This window comes from Cygnus olor, chromosome 7 (assembly GCF_009769625.2).
Source record: "Cygnus olor isolate bCygOlo1 chromosome 7, bCygOlo1.pri.v2, whole genome shotgun sequence".
Classification (NCBI taxonomy): Eukaryota; Metazoa; Chordata; class Aves; order Anseriformes; family Anatidae; genus Cygnus; species Cygnus olor.
The window spans coordinates 34,472,565-34,491,422 of record NC_049175.1 but is presented as its reverse complement, the minus strand read 5'-3'; the positions used below and the strand labels follow the sequence as shown (position 1 = coordinate 34,491,422).

General features: G+C 57.6%; 1 protein-coding gene across 1 annotated transcript in view; it reads left to right on the top strand.

Annotated features, from left to right (window-relative positions):
• Positions 1-17,884, top strand: part of FAM53B (family with sequence similarity 53 member B) — a 46,057-nt gene extending 28,173 nt beyond the window's left edge. Inside the window, exon 5 of the mRNA XM_040564191.1 lies at positions 14,457-17,884. Within this exon, the coding sequence (XP_040420125.1) occupies positions 14,457-14,801 (345 nt within the window). The 3' untranslated portion in view covers positions 14,802-17,884. The remainder of the gene's footprint in view (positions 1-14,456) is intronic.
• Positions 17,885-18,858: the final 974 nt, after the last annotated feature.

Genomic DNA, 18,858 nt, shown 5'->3' with positions numbered 1-18,858 from the left:
TGAGGTTTCAAAAGAAGTGCGAAATGAGCCAGCAAATCCCAGCCTGTCTGTTGGACCTGTGAGCCACGCCAGGGTATATGCTAATACATGCCTGAAGAAGGACCTGCAAGGGTGTAAGATCTTTACAGCTTTAGGAGGATGAAGACGCCGCGAGGCCGGGCGGTCGCTGCGCCGTGGCACGGCCAGCTGCCCTGCAGGGCCTGGCGCCAGCTGGTCGCAGTCCTGGGGCTTCCTCGGGGAGCACGAAAGGTTTGGAGCCCACCTGGAAGCTCCTCCCGAGCACGGGGAGCTCCTCCCGAGCACTGGGAGCTGGGCCACCGGCTCCCGCAGCCCGCAGTTGCGTTCCCTCATCCTGCAAAAGTGAAACAATAAAAGGAAACGGGCTGAGAAGCGGGGACAGCACGAACAAAGGGTTGTGGTTACGAAATAGTCGAGATGCTAAAAGCAGCGGCGTGTCACCGTACTGAATGCGTTTGGTAATCGAATTGCAACAGAGAGGATGCTGGTTGTGCAGCAGCAGCTGTTTGGCAAGAGGGAGGTGATGCGGCCTGCGGGGATGTGAGCGTGGCCGTCCCCCAGCGGGATGGGGGAAGAGGCAATTCCCTTCCTGCAGGAACAAACAGGGGAAACGTCCCCAGACAACTGAGAGCTGGAGACGAGCTGAAGAGCCTCAGCTCCGTGTGCTGCACCTCTGGGCAGCGGTTCCCTCAGGAAGGGCAGCGGCAGAGGGGTGCCCCTGGGTGGCCACAGCACCTTGCGCGCCGCTGCGGACCCTTTTCTCCACGCAGTGCCCCTCCTGCTGCTGGTGGGCTTTCTGCGTGAGGCTGTCCACACCGGGAAGGATGCCTGGAGGTTCGTTTTGCACGGACATAGGTGGCTCATGTAATGGTCGGTGAAGGAGGGGAGCATCCAGGCGCTGGCTGCCACCTTTCAGGAGCAGGAGGCGCGATGGGCTGTCGCCCAGCCGTGTCAGGTGGCAGCTCTGACCAAAATATTGCCCCGGCCTGGATGCTCACACGAAGCTGGGCAGCACAAGGCAGAGCTGCTCAGGAACCACCTTTGATGTCCTCCTAGGATGCCGTGGGTGGTTTCAGGGCAGAGCTTTTCCATCGTCAGACCAAGGGGGAAAGTTTGTCAGCTGGACAAGGCTGCGGAGGGCTTGTGCGTGGACACCCCGGCTGAGTCAGCGGGAGCTTCCCTTTCCCTCTGGCAGACACCCAGCCCAGGCACACACTTATAACTTGGATTTCCTTGCCTTTGACACAGGCAAGAGCCCCAAGAAGGACAAAACCTAATCACTCATCCGTCCAAAAGCAGCTCGGTCTGTGTTCCTTGAAAACCCTAAGCTTAAGGAGGAGTTGCTATTTTCTCTGGCTGCTTTCCTCCACCTCAAAAAATCCTTGGAGCCGAGGAAGCGATGCCTGAGCAACCTGCGTTACTCAGCTACCCTCAAGCACGAGATCAGACGGAGACAGCTGCCAGGGTGGGTCGTGCTGGGCAAGGAGCGATGCCATCAAGGAAGGAAGCCCTGTTCTGCAGGGTGCGAGCGCTGCAGGAACGGGGACGGGTGACTTCCACGGCATCCCCCCCATGTCAACAGCAATGGAAGGAGAAGAGGGGGGAAGTAAAGCTGATGTCTGTTCATGGGCCGGGGTTTTCCTCGTTCCTCAGCTGGGTTTTGAAAAGCTTTTCACGTGAAAGCACAGGCTGCCTCCACGTGGGAGGACTGGCACGGAGGGACGGAGCAAGATGAGGCAGGTTACGGTGAGCATTCTTGCCCTTGGTGGGGCCGGTTTTCGGGGTGTGGGGCAGCGCGTCGGAGCCCTCCCCAGGAGGGGAGCCCTGTGAATGCCAGCTGGTTCCTCGTGGGCAGCGGGAGGTGCTGGGACCGGTGTGCTTGAGAAAACCACGTGGATTTGGTTGCTTGGCTCGGTATTCCCTCGGGTAACTTTTAATGACGCTCCAGGAATGAGACCGGTTAGGTACTTTCAGATGAAGAGCCTAAATAATGGCAGGGGGTCCGTGTTTCCTCTCCTCGAGCCTTGGAGGGGGCAGACGTGGCTTTGAAACGTTCATTTCACATACGGGGAAACTGAGTCCCTGGGGGGAGAGGCAGAGCTGGGCACCCAGCCTGGGTGCAGGTGCTGGCTCAGCACCCGGCTCCGGCAGCCGACCGGTTAAATTTTTGCTCGTGCTGCTAACCACATGTGTTTATAGGCCATAAACCCGGCACCATAATCAAAATAAAAATAATTTGACCTGAAAGAAATGTTTTCTTCATACCAAGAGGGCTATTTGGGCCAGGCAGGAGGCGTTGAGGCAGAAGGGGAGGGAGCTGCTCCTGGAAGCAATTACATGGCCGCATAACTGGGCTAATTAAGAAAGGGCTCTAAATGTTAAAGTTCGTCTGGGAGGGAGAATACTTGGAAAAACATCACCTCTAATTCCTCAAAGCCCCCGTTGCTTGCTTTTGTCCCTTCTTTCTGCCTTTTCCTTCGAGGAGGCAGGCCCACATCGCTCCACTTCTCCTTACCGATATGGCCCCGAATCAGAGCAGCCTCAGCGTCGGGCAGAAACCAACCCCCGGAAACTACCGTCCTTGGAATAATAACAATTTGGGATCCAAAACGGTCGGGATCGTATTTTTCCATGAACCGTGTGGTTTCTCAAGCATTTCTTCTCATACCGCCGGCTGGGTGCAGTAACAAACTGGGAAGAGCGGCAATGCTGAGGGGTTTTTTTGGGGCCTGGCCGAGCCCCCCGGGGCAGAGGGCAGCAGGAAGGGGCGGTGGGCACGGCGGGGGCTGCCTGGCATCGCTGCCACTGTCCCTGTGGGACACGGGGACTGCGTGCCGAAAAGCCTCTCAGGTTTTGGTTGCCTTGTTGGACTCGTCCAGGGGCTGGCCCTGGTGGTGCCATGCTTGTGGAGCGTGCTGGGCAGATTGCTTCTTCCACACGGGCTCTGGAGGGCTGCAAGGGAGACCAAACACATCTATCGCGGCGAGCGCCCCGGGATGGAGTCTGAAATCATCCCCGGTCGTGGCAGAGTGGGCCCTGGCTATCTCTCGCCCATTCTGTTTCCTGCCTTGTGAAATGTTGATAGGGCTGTTATGGGGAGATTTTAATTTGTGTTAGCACGTTTCCAAACGCAGCTGACCTTTTTATAGATTTTTTTTAAAAAGTGAAGCATTTCGGTGTGTAGTTGTTCAACATTGACCGCGCTCCCTGCAGCAGCCAGCCCCAGGAGAGGTAGCCCTGTCCTGCAAGGGAGGGTGCTCTTGTGTGCAAGGCACCAAGCCACAGAAAGATCCAGAAGTCTGTGTACTACGTGCCTTAGCACCTCTTGCCCATACCAGTCGGACATTATAGGAGATATTTGTTCCCGCCGGCTGTAACTGCGTGGCCAGGATCCGTGCACTGGTGATACAATGGAGGGGTGGCACCTGTGCGCCGTTCCTGATGGCTCCACAAGACGTTGGCTTCTCTGCAGTACTTCAGAGCATTTCCAGTGTGAGGAGCTACCTCAGTCATAGCACGGAGCTCCTCCCATCACGTTTTCTCCAACTCCCATTTGCCGCAGGGTTTGTACCTGTGAACACCGAGCAGTCCCTAACAGCTGGCAAAATACTTCTCCTAGGTGCAGCACCTTATTATGTTTATATGGGACAGAGTAAGTGCCATAAAACAACCAAGGGAATTCAAATTAGCTGTGCACACCCATCTCCACGTGGTCGTGCATCCCCATGGTGCTGCAACCCCATAAGCAGACCCCAGCAGGGCAGACGGGCTGTGTGGGTTGGATGGGGCCCTACTGGCGGCGGTGGACGCCAGCTCAGAAGGGGACGAGGATGAAGCCCTGGGCCTGCTTCAGAAGGAAGGGCTGCAGGAAGGACTTTGTGCCCGAGAGCTGCCTGTCATGGGGAGGGTGCTGCTGTGCGTACAATGGGGCTGTTCATGCTGCTCGCAGGCTCTGCAGACAGACGGTGCCATTCATGGGGTGGCTTCGCTGTCCTCCGAGGAACACGTGGGCATGGAGGCATTGGCACCAGCAATCACAAGAGAGGCCTGAAACGTGGACGGGTGGTTCTTGCAATTTTTAGGATTAAAGTGGGCTTCAGTCTGGGCTGGAAATTCAGAGGAGTGGGGCGTGTAGTCCCTGGTGGCTGGGGGCAGGCTGCCCCGGCCCTCTTTCCCCCCCAGACTCAGGAGAAAGGGCATGTTTCAGTGAGGGTCAGTAAGTGAAGGAGCTCATACGCTCCCAAAGCTGAAGTGAAGAGCCCAGCAGCTAGCAATTCTTCGCGCTGGCCTTGCTGCTGGCTGGGGAAGAGTTTTAAGCTGTGGGGTGGGAAAACCAATCTGTCCTGTACCGTCCTCTCCTCTTCTTTCTTCCCCATCCACCGTACTCTTCCCTTGAGGGGTGAAACCCTCTACACTTTCATGGGAGATTTTCTGAGTGAATTTTGGCAGTTTTCTGGCCTGCTGGCAGCGTGGAGCTGGTGAGCTCGGCCTCAGCCCACCTCAGCGCCTACTCAAGCCAGTGGCAAGCGTTGCCAAAAGGTAGGACAGGCGAAAAACCGGAGGCCTTGAATTCCGGCCGTATCCCAGGAAATAGCTGGATATTGATGTAACTTCAGAGAGAGGTTCCAGCTTCCAAGCCCCAGTGTTTTTTAAATAAACACGAATGAGAGACTGCAAAGGTCACTTTGCGGCCCGGTGGGAAAACGCGCTGGAACCGAGCGTGGGTTTGGGATCAAACGCGAGCGGCGTGTCTTGGAGGGCCACAGGGCCTCGGAGGCTGTCCGGGCCGCTACACACGCTGCCGTTGGGTTTTGTTGCCGCTGTATTTTTGTCTTTTAATTTAAAAACACACGTAGTTAAAAAAAAGAAAAAAAAAAAAAGAGATTATGTTCATAAGGGTGCTTGTGCTGGCAGGAGCTGCCGATACTTTCCCCTCCCCGTCCCCCTGTCAGGCTGCTCCCCGGCCTTGTGCCCACGCTGCAGCCCTCGCCTCATGGGCAGCCTCACCCTGAGGTTTTCTGTGGCTGTTTGGGTGCTTTGCTGCAGATTTCTCCTACGCTGTGCTAAAAATAAACGCCCTTATGCTCTAGATCAGCCTAGTTCAAGGCTTTTAGCATGGAGGTTAAAGTGCGTGCACTTTGTGCATAGAGGGCAGTATGTAAAGGGGAACGGATGGTTCTGAAATTATGGCACTTCTGTGTTTGTGTGCAACCAAAACAGCAACATCTGCAGTGCCAGGACCAGCACCCGTGGAGATCCCACTCCCCGGGACATGCTGAGGCGTTGGCAGGGCGGCCTGCTGGTGGCCATTTCAGGCAAGGTACTGCGGCACGGGCAGAAGACGCTCGCAGGAGGTGATTTATTGCAGCAGGCTTCTATTTTAGTGGCATGACGGAGCTTTTAATAGCAGTAACATGTCATGCAATGACATACATTGTTTTGATTTTACAGTAGAAATAGTCCCATCTGCTTCAATTATGAATTTGTGACTCACCAAAGAGAACTGACGGAAAACGAAGTCTGCCGTGGAAGCAGAAGCGGGCAGTGCTTGGGGATGTGGGTGCTGCTGCCATGAGATCGGCATTGCAGCACGCACCGGGGCACCCCGGTGGTTTTGGGGCTGTGTCCCACTGCCCCGTGCAGCCTGGCCCCGTCCCCGCTGCCGGCTCCGTCCCCAGTGCGGGGCTGTAGGGTCAGGCGTTGGGCCTTGTGTGCACTCACGTGAGAGGACGGGGCTGGAAACGCAAACAGAGCTTGGCAGTGTCTGTCTGGAACGGACACAGGATCCGATTGTGTCCCGAAGACATGCATCTGATGCATCACATGTCTGGTTTAACCCCCGGTGTCCGGGCTCGCATTGTGTGCAGACCTGAAGAATAGCTTTTACACCATACACACAGAGGCATCTAGGCACAGGTCACTGTTGCCCCTGAGGCCTCTTGAGTCTTTCTGGAGACCTTTGTGCTCAGGGTGGGGTCTGAGACCCTGGCAGCACCTGCAGATGCCAGCTTTGACCTCAGGTACTGTTTCCTTGCCGAGCCCAACGCGGTACATGACTCATCCTGAGCTCCTGCTTGCTGAAGTCTTTGCAGCAGAAGCCAGCAGAGAGATCATTGTAGCAAAAAAAACCAAAAAACCTTGGAAAAAGGATTTGCAATAATGAAAGCTCCCATGCTCAGGGAGGCCACCATCCCCGTTGTCCCCACGAATGGCCAGGCTGTGCCTGGGGCTGGGAGCTCCGGCCACGCTTGTTTTAAGCCGCGTCTGTTCTCCTGGCTGCCTCGGCACACAGGCCAGGCCGTGCGGCTCTTCCTCACCAGCTCCTGCCAGATTCCCGACGCACTGACAGACTCGATGTTGGCAGCCAAAAGCAGTTGTGTGTGCTGCTTGAAAAGAAAAACACCGAAAAAACAAGCAAAGGATTTCTGGGCTTGCCATTCCCTTCCACGTTTCTGACGAACGATGCGGTGATGGGATTTGCGGACAGCAGTCAGGTTTCTCTCCCTCTCCCCCCAGGCGTTCCGTTCATCGCATCCTCTCCTGTCAGAGGATGCTGAAAATGCACTGAGGCGATTGCACGAGCCCTGCACTTTGCAAAAAGCACAGGGTTCAGGACGAGGAAGCAGGTTGAACACCCTGCTCCACAGAGGCACTATTTACTCTGAAGATCTCATCGCTTCGGTGCCCAGCCGGCAGATTTGCGTCACCCAGCAGCGGCGCGGATCTGTGCCAGGTGCCCTGCGTGCAGCCCCGCTCCCCGTTTTATCCACGTTTCCTCGTGTCTCCCTCGAGGAACTTTGTGGGGCTGCTGCCCGCCTCGCAGATAAATTATTTGCTCAGCGCTTTGAGGGTGTTATTTATGTGCAGCTTTTTATTATTGTGCCAATGACAGTAAATTGCCACATGCTGACTGCGCGCAGTAAATCGCTGCACGTGGCGCTCGGTGTCAGGTCCCTGTGCAGACAAGTGCCACCAGCCATCACGGGTCCCCTCTCCAGCAGAGTCCCAGCCTGCTCCACCTTCCCGGGCCGGGAAGATGCTCGATGGGTTTTCCCCACCACCACGGTCCTGATGGTTTTCAGCGGCTCAGGAAAACCTTGGCCGTGCCGTCAGTGCGCCGTGCTCCGTGCCAATGTGCACCCGTGGCGGTTCTGGCCAGGGAAAGGACTCTCGGGGCCGTGCCAGGAACAGAAACGAGCCCATCGTCCTCCTCTTCAGTTTTGCTCCATTTCACTGATTTTTTGGCAAACGCAGCCTCGACGGTACGTGACTGTGCAAAATATAGCACTGGACAAAGCGCTGTTGACTCATTTGGAAAATGTTCTGCTTTCTCAAGCCATTTTCCACAGCTTCCTTTTCTGCGAGCGAGGAGACTGGCAGGCCGGGGCAGCTCGCCGTTTGCTCCTGCATACATGTACCCTCGCGCAGATGTTTCCTGGCCCTGCGGCCACAGGATCCCCTTTGGCACATCCTCCTCCCTGGCCTCTCCAGCGCGGGCTGCGGGCGCCTGGGCTGGAGCATCCGCGGGTGCTGGCAGAGCTGGGGAGGTCACAGGGTGATGGAGGCACTGGCACCAGTGCGGTGGCAATGTCGTTCTCCCAGAAGGCAGAAATTCAGCAGTAGGTGTGTGCCGTTTCGGGCTGTCACAAGGGTTGGCGAACGCTGGTTTTGGGGTGCCCGCATCTGAGAGCTGTGGGGGGAGCAGGGACACGGGGGCTGGTCCCAGGCTGGCTCCTGGGGTGGTGGCAGAAGCACGGTGCCCAGGACTGCAGGAACACCGGCGCCGAGCCCAGTTGGCTGTTTGGGAGCTGTTGTTTTTGTTTGGGAGCTTCAAATAAAGACTTCGTGCCCCTGATGGGGAGCGGGCATTGATGAGGTGAGAGGGTCCCGGTGTGGCTGTGCCGGTGACACAACTGGCGGGGGACACAAGGCCACGTGGTGGCACCCCCCGTGAGTTACAACAGGAGAAGTCGGGTGGGAACGCTCAGCAGGAGCAGGTTTCCACTGAGGTGGGCTGTCAGGGAAATCCCAAGTCCCACAGAAAGCATTTTGTCAGAGAAATTCAAGGAGAGGTTTGGAAGTTTGGTTTTAATTTCCATAACGTCTTGTGTTGTAATTAAGGGTACGAAGTGAGACCACTGTAGTATAATAATAGTACTTCTCTGCCGCATATAATGCAAAGAATATGAAAAAGGAATAGGGCTGAAACTCTCAAAAATGTGTTTTTACCAGAAGAAATCCATATTATTGACGTTTCATCTCAACTTGGGATAAGCCGGGCTATCAGCATCTCTGAACTTCCCCAGAGATAAGCCACTCCAGCCCCCGAAGCTTTACCAGCCCTGACTTCAGGCTCATACACTGCTCATCCCAAAGCACCTCCGTCTCCATCCATCACGCTGCAGCGACACGGTGGAGAGAGCAGCTCGGCCCCGACGCCAGCACCTCCGCCAGAGAGGACCTGCAGCCTCCGGGCTCCTGGGATGCAGGGGAGAAGCCGGAGGGGCTGTGCAAAACCCGCCGCTTGCAAAACGTATGTAAACGCATATTTTTGCAGCTCTGCTGGCAGGAGGAGCTGCCGGCGCTGGCTGGAGGTGCTCAGGCTGCCGTGCGTCCCCGCCGGCCGGGCTGTGCTTACTCTGGCGCGGGTTCAGCAGCCCCGGCGCGGGCGCCTGGCAGCCGTGCATCCCTCCGGGGGCACGGAGCCCTCCAGGGGCAAAGCCCCGAGCTGTGGGATCCCCGCTCTGCCCTGCAGGGACGGGGCCGTGGGCATGGCAAGCTGGGCACCGAGGGAATCGCTGCTGGGGCTGTACAGTGCCCCGAGTGAGCGCGTTTCTCCAGCGCGTTCCGACGCGGTCGGTGTCTGTTAGGGAAAATATTTGTTCTCGGCAGGAAACGAGGATTTCCTCCAATTATCATCATGAATGGATATTGGGCCGAGAGGCTGAGCCCCAGCGTGCGGGATGCTGGGCACGGGTGGGACGGAGGAGCCCCGCCGAGCGCCGCCGCTCGCCGATTTCATGCCTCTCCCTGCCCGCTTTCTGCCTCCGGGGTTTCGGGGTTACGCCGCTTCTGCGTTTCCCTGGGGCCGTGCGGCACCAGCGGGATTCCTGCTGATGGCTCACGCAGCGGCTTCTTCCTTTTGCATTGGTGGAAACCCGCTGAAAATCCTCACTGTGGGTGGGGCAGCTCCAGAGCTCCGGAGACGAGAGTAAGACTGCGAGTGGAACCAGATCAACTCTCCCAGTCCCAAAGGCAGCGTTAATGCTAAAGACTTAATCAAAGCTGCCTTCTTTTATTTTTGTTGGTTTTCTTTTTATTACTGTGGTGTGAAGCAACTTGGTAGGATAATAGGTATTTCTTAGCCTGCTCGTGAAAAGCTGTTTTTCACACCAGGCAGAGTCAAAGCAAAATTGTGAAAGCTGTAGACCTTCAACGCGGCATCCACACAGGCAGCTAAACGCTGGTGCCCGCTGTTGTAAAATTAGGATCGGGGCCGTGTAAATATTTCCTTTCGTTAGGGGATGAGCCCTCCCCTGGCTGGCCGGCGCCCCGGGACTTGTTTGGCAGCACGAGGAGGTGGGTGCCTGCACACCGAGTTACTGCTGGGGACCCGCTCAGGATTTTGGGGTCAGTAGTGCCCGAGGGATGGCCCCGGCTATCCGGGATGGAAATGTTCTTCCATTGCTTTCCCCCGTGAGCTCAGCAGCACACTGCACCTGGAGCTGTGCCCGCCGGCAGCTCAATGCCTCGATAGATACACGTGGAAAAAAAACGTGGATGGGTTTGAGCTGCCTGACACAGCAACGCCCGGGCCTCTTCCCCAGCCTATAACCCAGCTCCGGCCCCGCAGCAGACACCCAGGGCTCAGTTTGCGTTTCGTCTCCCCTATAACTGCCCTCTGTGTTTTTTCTCCTCAGGTATTTCGGTCGTTTCTTCCCTGACACTCCATCCATCACCAGGAGCCCGGCCCGCGGGCGGCAGTGTCGGTGTCAGACCCGCAGCCCCCGGCGGCGGTGTTGATTTTGGAAGCGGGGGCTGCAGCGGCTGGCAGCGCTCAGCCTTCGGGGGAGGCAAAAAACCAGCGAGCGGGGTGCTCGCCCTAAAAGCAGCCCCGGGAGAGATCGGCCTGGGGATGAAGTCTGAGGAAACGGTGAGGTGGAAGAGCCTTGAACCTGAGCGAGGCGTAGACGTGTGTGTGTGTGTGCCTGCTGTGAGTCACAGCGGCGGCTGCGATGAGGTTACGCAGAGCTTTAGAGCCAAAGGAAACCCATTTTTGTCTGCAGCCACGGGGTGCTCTCTGGCAGCACGAGCACGGGGCGTGCGGGACGCAGGTGCCGCGCAGGACGTCGCCGTCCCCCGGCCGATCAAAGCGGCAGATAGCGATCGAGGACTGGGGGCGAGGCTGCCTTACAGCAAGCGGCTGACAAACAGGAGGCGTTCGCCTCCCAAAACGAGCAGGGCAGAGGGGTCCCCGCGGCTTTGTTCCACCAAAGGGTGGCCGGGACGGGGACACCAGCGTGGGCTCGGCAAGCCCTCTGCAGCAGGGAGGCGGCGCGCTCGCCGGTGCCTTCTCACTGCGGGTTATTTCCAGCTTTCTGCAGAAACTGTAGCACAGTGTGCTAATGGGAGGTGATGACAGCTGAGTGGGTAGGGCCGGGATCGCTGACAGCTCGTAGGGTTGCACCTTCGCTGAGAAAATTGCGGCAATAACCTGGCAGGGTGGAAAAAAAAAAAAAAAAAAAAAAAGGGGTTGTGCAAAAGCCATTCCAAGTGTTTCACCACGGGGCTCACGGGCGTGCTAATATTTATTCTAGCGCAGGCACCGGGGTCTCCTTGTTTGAGGGAGACGCGTTTCGGGGAAAAACTCACAGTCGGTTATTTTATGAGGGGAAGAGTTTTACGAAGAAGTGTTACCGAGGAATTTCTCCACCTTTCTCGCTCTCGGGGCTGCCAACATTCAGCCTGCATCCCTGCCTGCTGGGCACACAGGCAGAGGGAAGGAAAAACCTATGGAAACTTGCTCCAAAACCTATGGAAAAGGATGGATGCGGGGGGTGAACCAGTTCCTGCAGCTCCTGCCCCTCAAAACCCCGAATAAAACCTGGAGTGGAAAATGCGAGGGACTTTAGGAGCACTTGTGCTTCGTGGCCCAGCGTTGAGCAGTCACTGTGTTTGCTGCTGGCCGCTTCTGGAGCTCCTAGCTTTTGGCCCCCGCGTGTCGTGGAGCATTGTGGAGCATCAGCACTCCCCTCTGCGAGGCGGACAACGCGCTCTGAGCCTGTCCACCACCACGCAAGAAGGTCTGGGCTCCGGCGGCTGGCCGGTGACGGTGGCTGGCAGCTCTGCGGCTCATTTCAGGCGGTCAAAAATTTCTCACTTGTGTCTTCAGACAGTTCTTCAGAATCCAGCAGGGGGTCTGGGTCCCTGCCTGCTCCTTGGGATCAGTAGCGGCCTTGTTGCCCTTTGTACCCATCTCCTCTCCGAAGGGCTGTGGAGCATCTTCCCCCCTCGCGGGATGGGGCACGGGGCAGCGCCAGCGCCAGGAGATGGGCTCGGTTAGCAGAGGGCGGCGAGCGGAGGGAAGAAACAACCTCCTGGAAGTGCCAGGGTTTTATTTGTGAAAGGGATTTGCACTTCTGAGAGCACTGTTGACTTTCAGGAGCCTTAGGCTTTGAAGTGCCCAGATCGCTTGCGGAAACACGCTTGCAGATTTTTCTTAAGTACTTCGAAAATGCCTCTCGTGTCCTCGGGCCTCCTCCGAGTGCGGCGGGAGTTACAGGTTGGCCGTTGACCAGCGCGCGGATCTCTGCGGGAAGCTTCCTAGAAGGCAGGCCACGTGGAAGGGCACAGCTCGTGTTCAAGGTTTGGAAAAGTTCAAGATTTGGCCAGTCGCCGCCTCATCTTCTGCGACGACCTGTTTTACTGCGGTGCTTCGCTCAGCGTAGTGCCCGAAGCCTTGCGCACGTTGGTGTGGATTCAGCCCCATTTGATTTCGAAAGAAATAATCGGAGCGCGAAGGAGACTTTGACCTAAATCCCACGGGAGATACGTAAAGGGATGATTTGGCTTCAGCCAGAGCCCGGGGTAAGTTATTTTGGTGGAGTTACTCCCGGCTTAGCTGGGTTTGAAAAGTACCCAAGGAACAAAGGCCCGGAGCGAATACGCCTCCTGTTCCCGGGAATGCCGATCGGGGGGTTTGGGGCCAGGCCGGCTCCTGGCTGAGGAAACGTGCCCCAGCCCTCTCGCTCGGGGTGCCTGCTGGCCGTGCGGCACCGAAACTCTCCTGGTTACTGTTTGTCCTGGCTCTTGGAGAAGGCCCGGGTGGACACGGCACGGGGACTGGCCTTCCCCCAGGTACATGAGTGCAAGATGCCCGGACAGCCTCTTACAGCCTCCTGCTGCCCCAGGCGATGCCAGCAGTGACTCCAGTTTGACAAGGTGCCTAACCCACGTCTCCAACCCAGCTGGGTTTCGTGTCCCAGTCGCCTGCCCTCGTTCTTCCCCTTTTGGTGTCTTCAAGCTAAACCTCACCCTTTTTAGACCCTTCCTTGGAGGCCAGCTCAGCCGGACTCCCCCTCCTTGCTGCTGCGGGCTCTCAAAGAGCTGCTGACACGCGGCTTGCAGATGTAACCAGGCTGCTCTCTAGCCCACCACCCAGGCCGCTCAAGAAAATACGGACTGATGCCTGGAGCTGGTGAGGCCTCTGGGGAATCCCCCTGGCTCTGTCATCCCACCGAGACGTGAGCTGCTCATAACTCGTCGTGGTCTTGCACCTTTGCGGCAGGCCTCTCCTGCGGTCAAGGCCTGAGCCAGGTACCCGTGCTGGGGTCTTCTCGTCACGTCTGTTTGAGTCGACTCTGTACAAAGCCTACCCCAAGACGAGCGAGGAATGTCGGAACCAGGAGCCCCCGTCCACTGCAAATATGCTGCAGCTCTCAAAGCACACGTAAATCCCACGTGAGCAAAGGAAAGCTTGTGGAGACGGGAGAGCCGAACGCTTGTTCATGTAGTTTCTAAGGATCTTGGGGCCATGGGTTAGGTGAGCTTCTTCAGCTAGCAAGGGTGTTTCTTTTCCCCCGTCATTTCGTGGATGCACGTTTGAAAGCCGCCTGCTGGCACACCGGGAGGTGAACAGTGGGCAGCTTTGTCAGGGCGGGAGCACAGACGTGTCTGCTCTGCGCCTGGTTCCCGTCGGTGCCTGCCCCTTATGGGGTCCCGTGTGTTGCGGTGCAAAGCCAGCCCTGGCCGTATGGGAGAGGGCGCCCCGGGGCAGCCGGAGCACGGGGCTGATGCCTGCGGGTCGCAGCAGAGGATGGGCGCACCTCCCCGGTCCTGCTGCACCACCCGGGGAAAGAAAGGGGGGAAAACGACTTCTTCAGTGCTCACAAGTGCCCCCGGGGCACAGCCCGAGCACGTTATCTGGTGTTTGGTCTGGTGCAACGCCTAAGGCTAGGGTGGTGGGTGCACGGAGCGAGCTAAAACAGGCGCTTGGGGTAGGATGTGGCCAGGCCGTGTTTCTGCAAAGCGAGTGCTTGGTGCTGCAGCGCCTCACGCTCGGTTTGCAGCCCGGTCTCTTGCGAGAGCGTCCGCGGGCTGCTGAGATGCTCCCCGGGCTCTCGTGGTGCGTCTGCCTTCTGCCTGCTACGGGCACGTGCCCGGCGCCGCAGCCAGCATCAGCAGGGTGGCGGCTGTGCTTCGTCTAGCGTCGCTACTTAGAGCTTAGTTCGCTCCTTAAAAAGCAAAGTGAAATGGGTCCGGTGAGGTGCTTGTGTTGGTGCCTCCTGGGGAGGCTGTGGGAGCTTTGCTGGGGGGGGGGGGATTTTGGATGCTGGGAGCTCCTCATCGTCCTTAGCATTTTGAGACCATTGTGAGGAAGTGACAAGACACGAACCGCGTCAAGTTTTTGGGAAAGGCATCGGGCCACGGAGCCTTTTCCATGACCGGGATGAGGGACAGAGAGCCCACCTTGGGGTGTCTTTAATAAGGGCGCGTGGTCGGGACATACCCCAGCGGAGGGCTTAGCGGCACACAGGCTCCGATTGCTTAGAAGAGGGGCTAACGTTTCCAGGAACCGCTTTCAAAAACAGAGCTTTCGGACAGGCGCACTTCATTTTGGCGGAGCAGCTCGGCACTGCCGTACTCGTGTGCCGTGGAGGTGCGCGGGGTGGCGGCAGAAACGGGGCCGGGGTGGCTGCGTTGGGCGCCATCGCCTGCTGCACGGGCTGGGCTGGGTGCTGGAGGGCTGGAGCTGGCAGGGATGCGTTGTCTTCATCCCCGAGTATTTTGGCGGATCCGTTCGTTTCTTTCCAGACTCAGGGGCTCGCAGGTTTGGCGGCCGTGGGGACGTCTAAACCTCGGCGCGGCTTTTAGGATCCTTTTAGGATCCCCTCCCGCGCCCGTCTCAGCCGCCTCTCTCTCTCCCCTTGCTCTTGCAGAACCGCCAGACTTTCAACAGCCTCAGCTGCCTTAGCGCCGCGGCGGAGGACGGCGCCCAGCGGCTCCCCGACGCCCGGCCGTGGCCCGCGGCCGGCGGCTCCGCGGAGGTGATGCCGGGCAGGACCCCCGCTTGCACCCCGGTGCCGGAGCCGCGCTCGCGGGGCGAGGAGCGCCGGGCGAGCCGGGACGACCTCTCCTGCGAGGAGTCCGACTGCGGCGCGGCCGAGGACGAGGGCGGAGGGAAGGAGGAGGACGCGGCGCCCTGGCGAGGCGGCGGGGCGGGCGCCGAGAGCCCCTTCCAGCTGGATGGAGAACTCGACATCGAGCAGATCGAGAACAACTGAGGGCACGGGGCCGGCAATTTGGGGTCTGGGGTCGCCAGCACGGCGCCGTGACGGTCTCCCTGGGGTCTCCTTGGGGTCTCCCAGGGGTCTCCCTGGCGGTGGCCTCCTCCCGCCAGCCGTAGGGGACGAAGCAGCTTTGCCAAAATTTCGTCAGGTATTTAGAGCAATTTTGTGTGTGTGTGTGTGCGCGCGCGTGTGCGTGTGTAAATCTTGAAATTCTTTGTAACTACTGTAGCCAGATACCAGCTAGTTTGGGCTAACTGCCTGTCAGGCTTTGGAGATGAGGTACGGAGATCTCCAGAAAACTCACAGCTCTCTCTTTTGGCCTCCGCTGGTGAGAAAACAACTCGTGCAAGCGTAGGGTTGCGGCTGAGGGATCCGGCCGCAGCCTCCCAGTTCACCCCTGCGCTTCTTTGTAAAGCAAAAGGAAAAAAACCACCACGGGGGCGGACTGGAAACCTGGGGGAAGGACGAGGGCATCAGCTGAGCTTTGCCAAGCAGGCGGTGGCCGGGGCTGTGCCGGTGGCTGCGGGGTGGCCGGCGCTCCCCAGCCTCTGCTCCCGGGCTGCCACCGAGCCGGGCACTGGCCCAGGCCCTGGCAGGAGCTGGGGAAGGTGCCGGGTGCCGAAGCGAAGCCGTCCCCATCCCGCACGGCCCCGTCCCTCCCTGCCAACCCTCCCGTCCCTGGCAGTGCCATCGGCTGGAAACCGCAAGTACTTTGCTGAAATTTGATAGTGGTAAGAGCTGGATTTTTTTATTTTTTATTTTTATTTTTTAATTTTCCTGACGAGGAGCTCACGGGCTGCCTCGCCCCCACCGCCCCAGCAGCGCTCAGATGCCTTCCTGCCGTGCTTTTTTCTTCCCAGCCCCTCTCTCACCCATCGGGACAGGGCCCCGCTGGGTCCCCCCGGGGGTAACGCACCCACCCAGCGGCGGCTCTGCCCTCGGCGCTCACGGCCGCCGCGCTCTGCTCCGACTGTGGCGTGGGTCCGTGTCCAGTGCCGTGGGATTACTTGACGAAAGTAAGCTGTCAAAATGCTGAAAATTCAGGTAGCAGCACTGAAAGCTTTTCCTCTCCCTGTGCCTTTTGGAAGCACAGATAAAGTGGCGACCGTCACGTGTACGACAGACACTCCTCGGGAAAGTAAGCTGTCCGCTTGCTAACAGGTTTAGAAGGACACCTGCTTTTTTTTTTCTCTCCCCACCTCCTTTTATTTTTTTTTTATTTAAATCTACAGGAAAGCTGTAGAAGCGGCTTCCAGCATCGTCTGCAGGTTCCTCGGGGCTCACGGGTTATTCCCCGAGCTCTGCGAAAGCGAGAAAGGAAAACCAATTCCTAGACCCCAACACCGATTCGGGCAGGTGCCATTTTTGGAGGGGCTCAGCACCCCCGTCGGAAAACCCTTAGGAGCCTGTCAGTCAGAAGAGGCTGAAAGCCTCCGGTGCAGGTTTTATTAATCGTTGCTGGTTTTGTTACTGCACTTTTTTCGACGGTGGCTTGGGGTGCGTGGGCATCGCCCCTCGCGGTGGGAGCCGTCAGCTCCTTCGCTTTACGCCTCCCGCCCGACGGCACGGCAGAGCTTCGCAGACCCCGGCAGGCAGGGCGAGCCCGCACACACGTGGGGTCTTTTCATTTCGGGGAATCCTCCAGCTCCTTAAAGTGTCTCTGTCAAGACATCCTGGTTCAGTTTTCAGCCCGCCCGTTGTGGAAGGGCCGGCGGCACGCGGTGGCTACCAGCCCGCGTCCCCGGGAGCGCTGTAAGCGGCTCTGAGTCTTCCTGCTGTCCCCACCCCGCCACAACTGACACGGTCCTGGCTTCAGGGTGGCCACGGGCACACCCTCAGCCGGGTCCCCACCGACCAAACCCGACGATGCCCCCAGAGCCGCGGCTGCCCGTCGTGTCCAGCACCGCGCCGCGGCGATCCGGCGGTGCCCCTGGCTCCCGCGGGACCCGGGGCGCGCTCTTGCCTATGCATAACGGGGACTGTAACTCACAAGGGCTTCTGTCTCCTCTCCAAGGGCTGCTCCCCGTGCCGTGCTCCCCCCCAGGCGGTAGGAGGGTGACCAAACGGACCCCTACCCAGCCGTGCTCGACGCAGACGTAGCACACAGTTTACACGCAGCACAACCCGTTTGCCTTACTAAAGACGCTTCTCCAGTGAGTCGTGGCCTTACCCTGGGCACGCGAGCTTAGGCGCAGACTGCAGTTAGCTACGGTTTGTAGGCCACAGCGGGGCTCCGCTGGGTGTTCCCTTGTCGGTTCCGTATGATTTCATGTACTTGGTTTCAGTTTAAGAAAGCCTTACTTTTAAAAAAGGTTTTTTTTTTTTTTTTTTCCTCTCTCTCTCTCTCTGTAGAGGTAAAAAAAAAAAAAAAAATTGTGGATTTATATATATATAAATATATATATAAATAAAATAATGAAAAATATTAAATATAATATAGTATGTGCCTCAGATTCAGGGGACATCCTGTTGATTGTAAAGCTAGCAGCGGCGTTGCTCCTCGGCACGCGGTGGAAGCCGGGCGAGAGCCGCCCCGTGCACCGCCGCGACACCAGCTGAAAAGCAGGGCGCCCCCCCCGGGGGGGGCTGCTTCGGGTTTTTAAAGGACTTCACCTCTCACACAGATGCTTTGGTAACCCCCGCGGCAGATCCCTGCCGCCTGCCAGAATGTGATTTTAAAATAATATGCAGACACCTGACCTTAGTCTTTGCTAGGTAGCTCACAGGCTTGGTATCGGGAAGGTATCTGGGGACTTGCTAAAGGCACGGCCCAACCCGCACAGCAGCCATTCCAGGACAATAACAAGCTTTAGCAGCAGCAATAAGTGCGATTCCTCAGTGCGATTCCTGAAAAAAAAAAAAAAAAAACCACACAGGATTTTAACGGGAAAATTCCTAGCACCGGTAACACACGCGGGGAGCTTGCTGTGTGTGTGCAGCTCTTTGAGCCTGTTCTATGAAAGATTACATCTTAAAAAAAAAAAAAAAAAAAGACAAAAAGAAGCGTTTGTAACATAGATTGTAATTTTTCATGTTATAGCATAGCCTATTTGGCCAATAAAGTCGTGTTTCAAGTGCATTGTCTAAAGCTCCTGGCCGAACAGGATAACAGACTTACGTAGGACATTAGAGGATTGTAGCAGTGCTTTACGGAGTTTATGGTTTTGATGTTCAAGAAATCAAAAGAAGAGGATGGCCAAAAAATAAAAAAAATAAAAATAAGCCTTCTGAAGCTATGACCTGTAGTAGCAAAGTCTCCCTGTTACTTGCACAAGCGCAGAGGTATGTGCGTGCACCCGGGGAGGGGCTGCCGAAGGTGCCCCCGCCGTTGCAGGCTGCCCTCTCCCCGGGCGGGCGAGAAGACTGCTGATTTGTACCCTCTCCATGACTTGATTGCACTAGAGCAGCTCAGTCTCAGGAAATTGCTTGTTACTTTTACTGTGTAAATAAAGCTTCCTGGTTCAATAAACCCCGGCCGGCGTCTCGCCTCTCTGTGCTCCCGCGGCCGGGCGCGCCGGGGTCGGGGGGGGGCTCTCTCGCGGGGTCGGTGCCAGGTATAGATGTCCCTGCCCCGAGTCGGACCACAAAAACGGGCATTTTGTGGTGCTGTGCACAGGGAGACGCGGTGCATCCCCCCCGCGGGGTCTGGGGGAGAACGACCCCCCGGCTCCGTGCAGTTATCTCGGTTGTCCATCTGCAGGGCGGCCCAAAGAGGTGACGGTGAAACGCACCTCGAAGCCGGAGCGCCACGCAGCACCTTATGCTCTGTGTTTAAGGTCAGGGATAACGTCCCATCCCGTAAAATAAAACCTAAAGCTGAGCCAGACCGGGAGCCCACAGCGGGGTAAAGGCACGTGGGGAACTCCCTGGGGAAATAGGGCAAGAGCCACCTGCAGCCTTCGTGCGCAGTACCTCGCTTTGTAGAGCCGAACAGAGAAGGGCTGCGCTTCCGTAAGGGAGCAAACAATGTGACAAGCCTCAGGACAGACAGGCAGGATGTTTATCTGCCTAAATTTAATCCGATTGAAGCGATAGGCTTAGTGTAACAGAG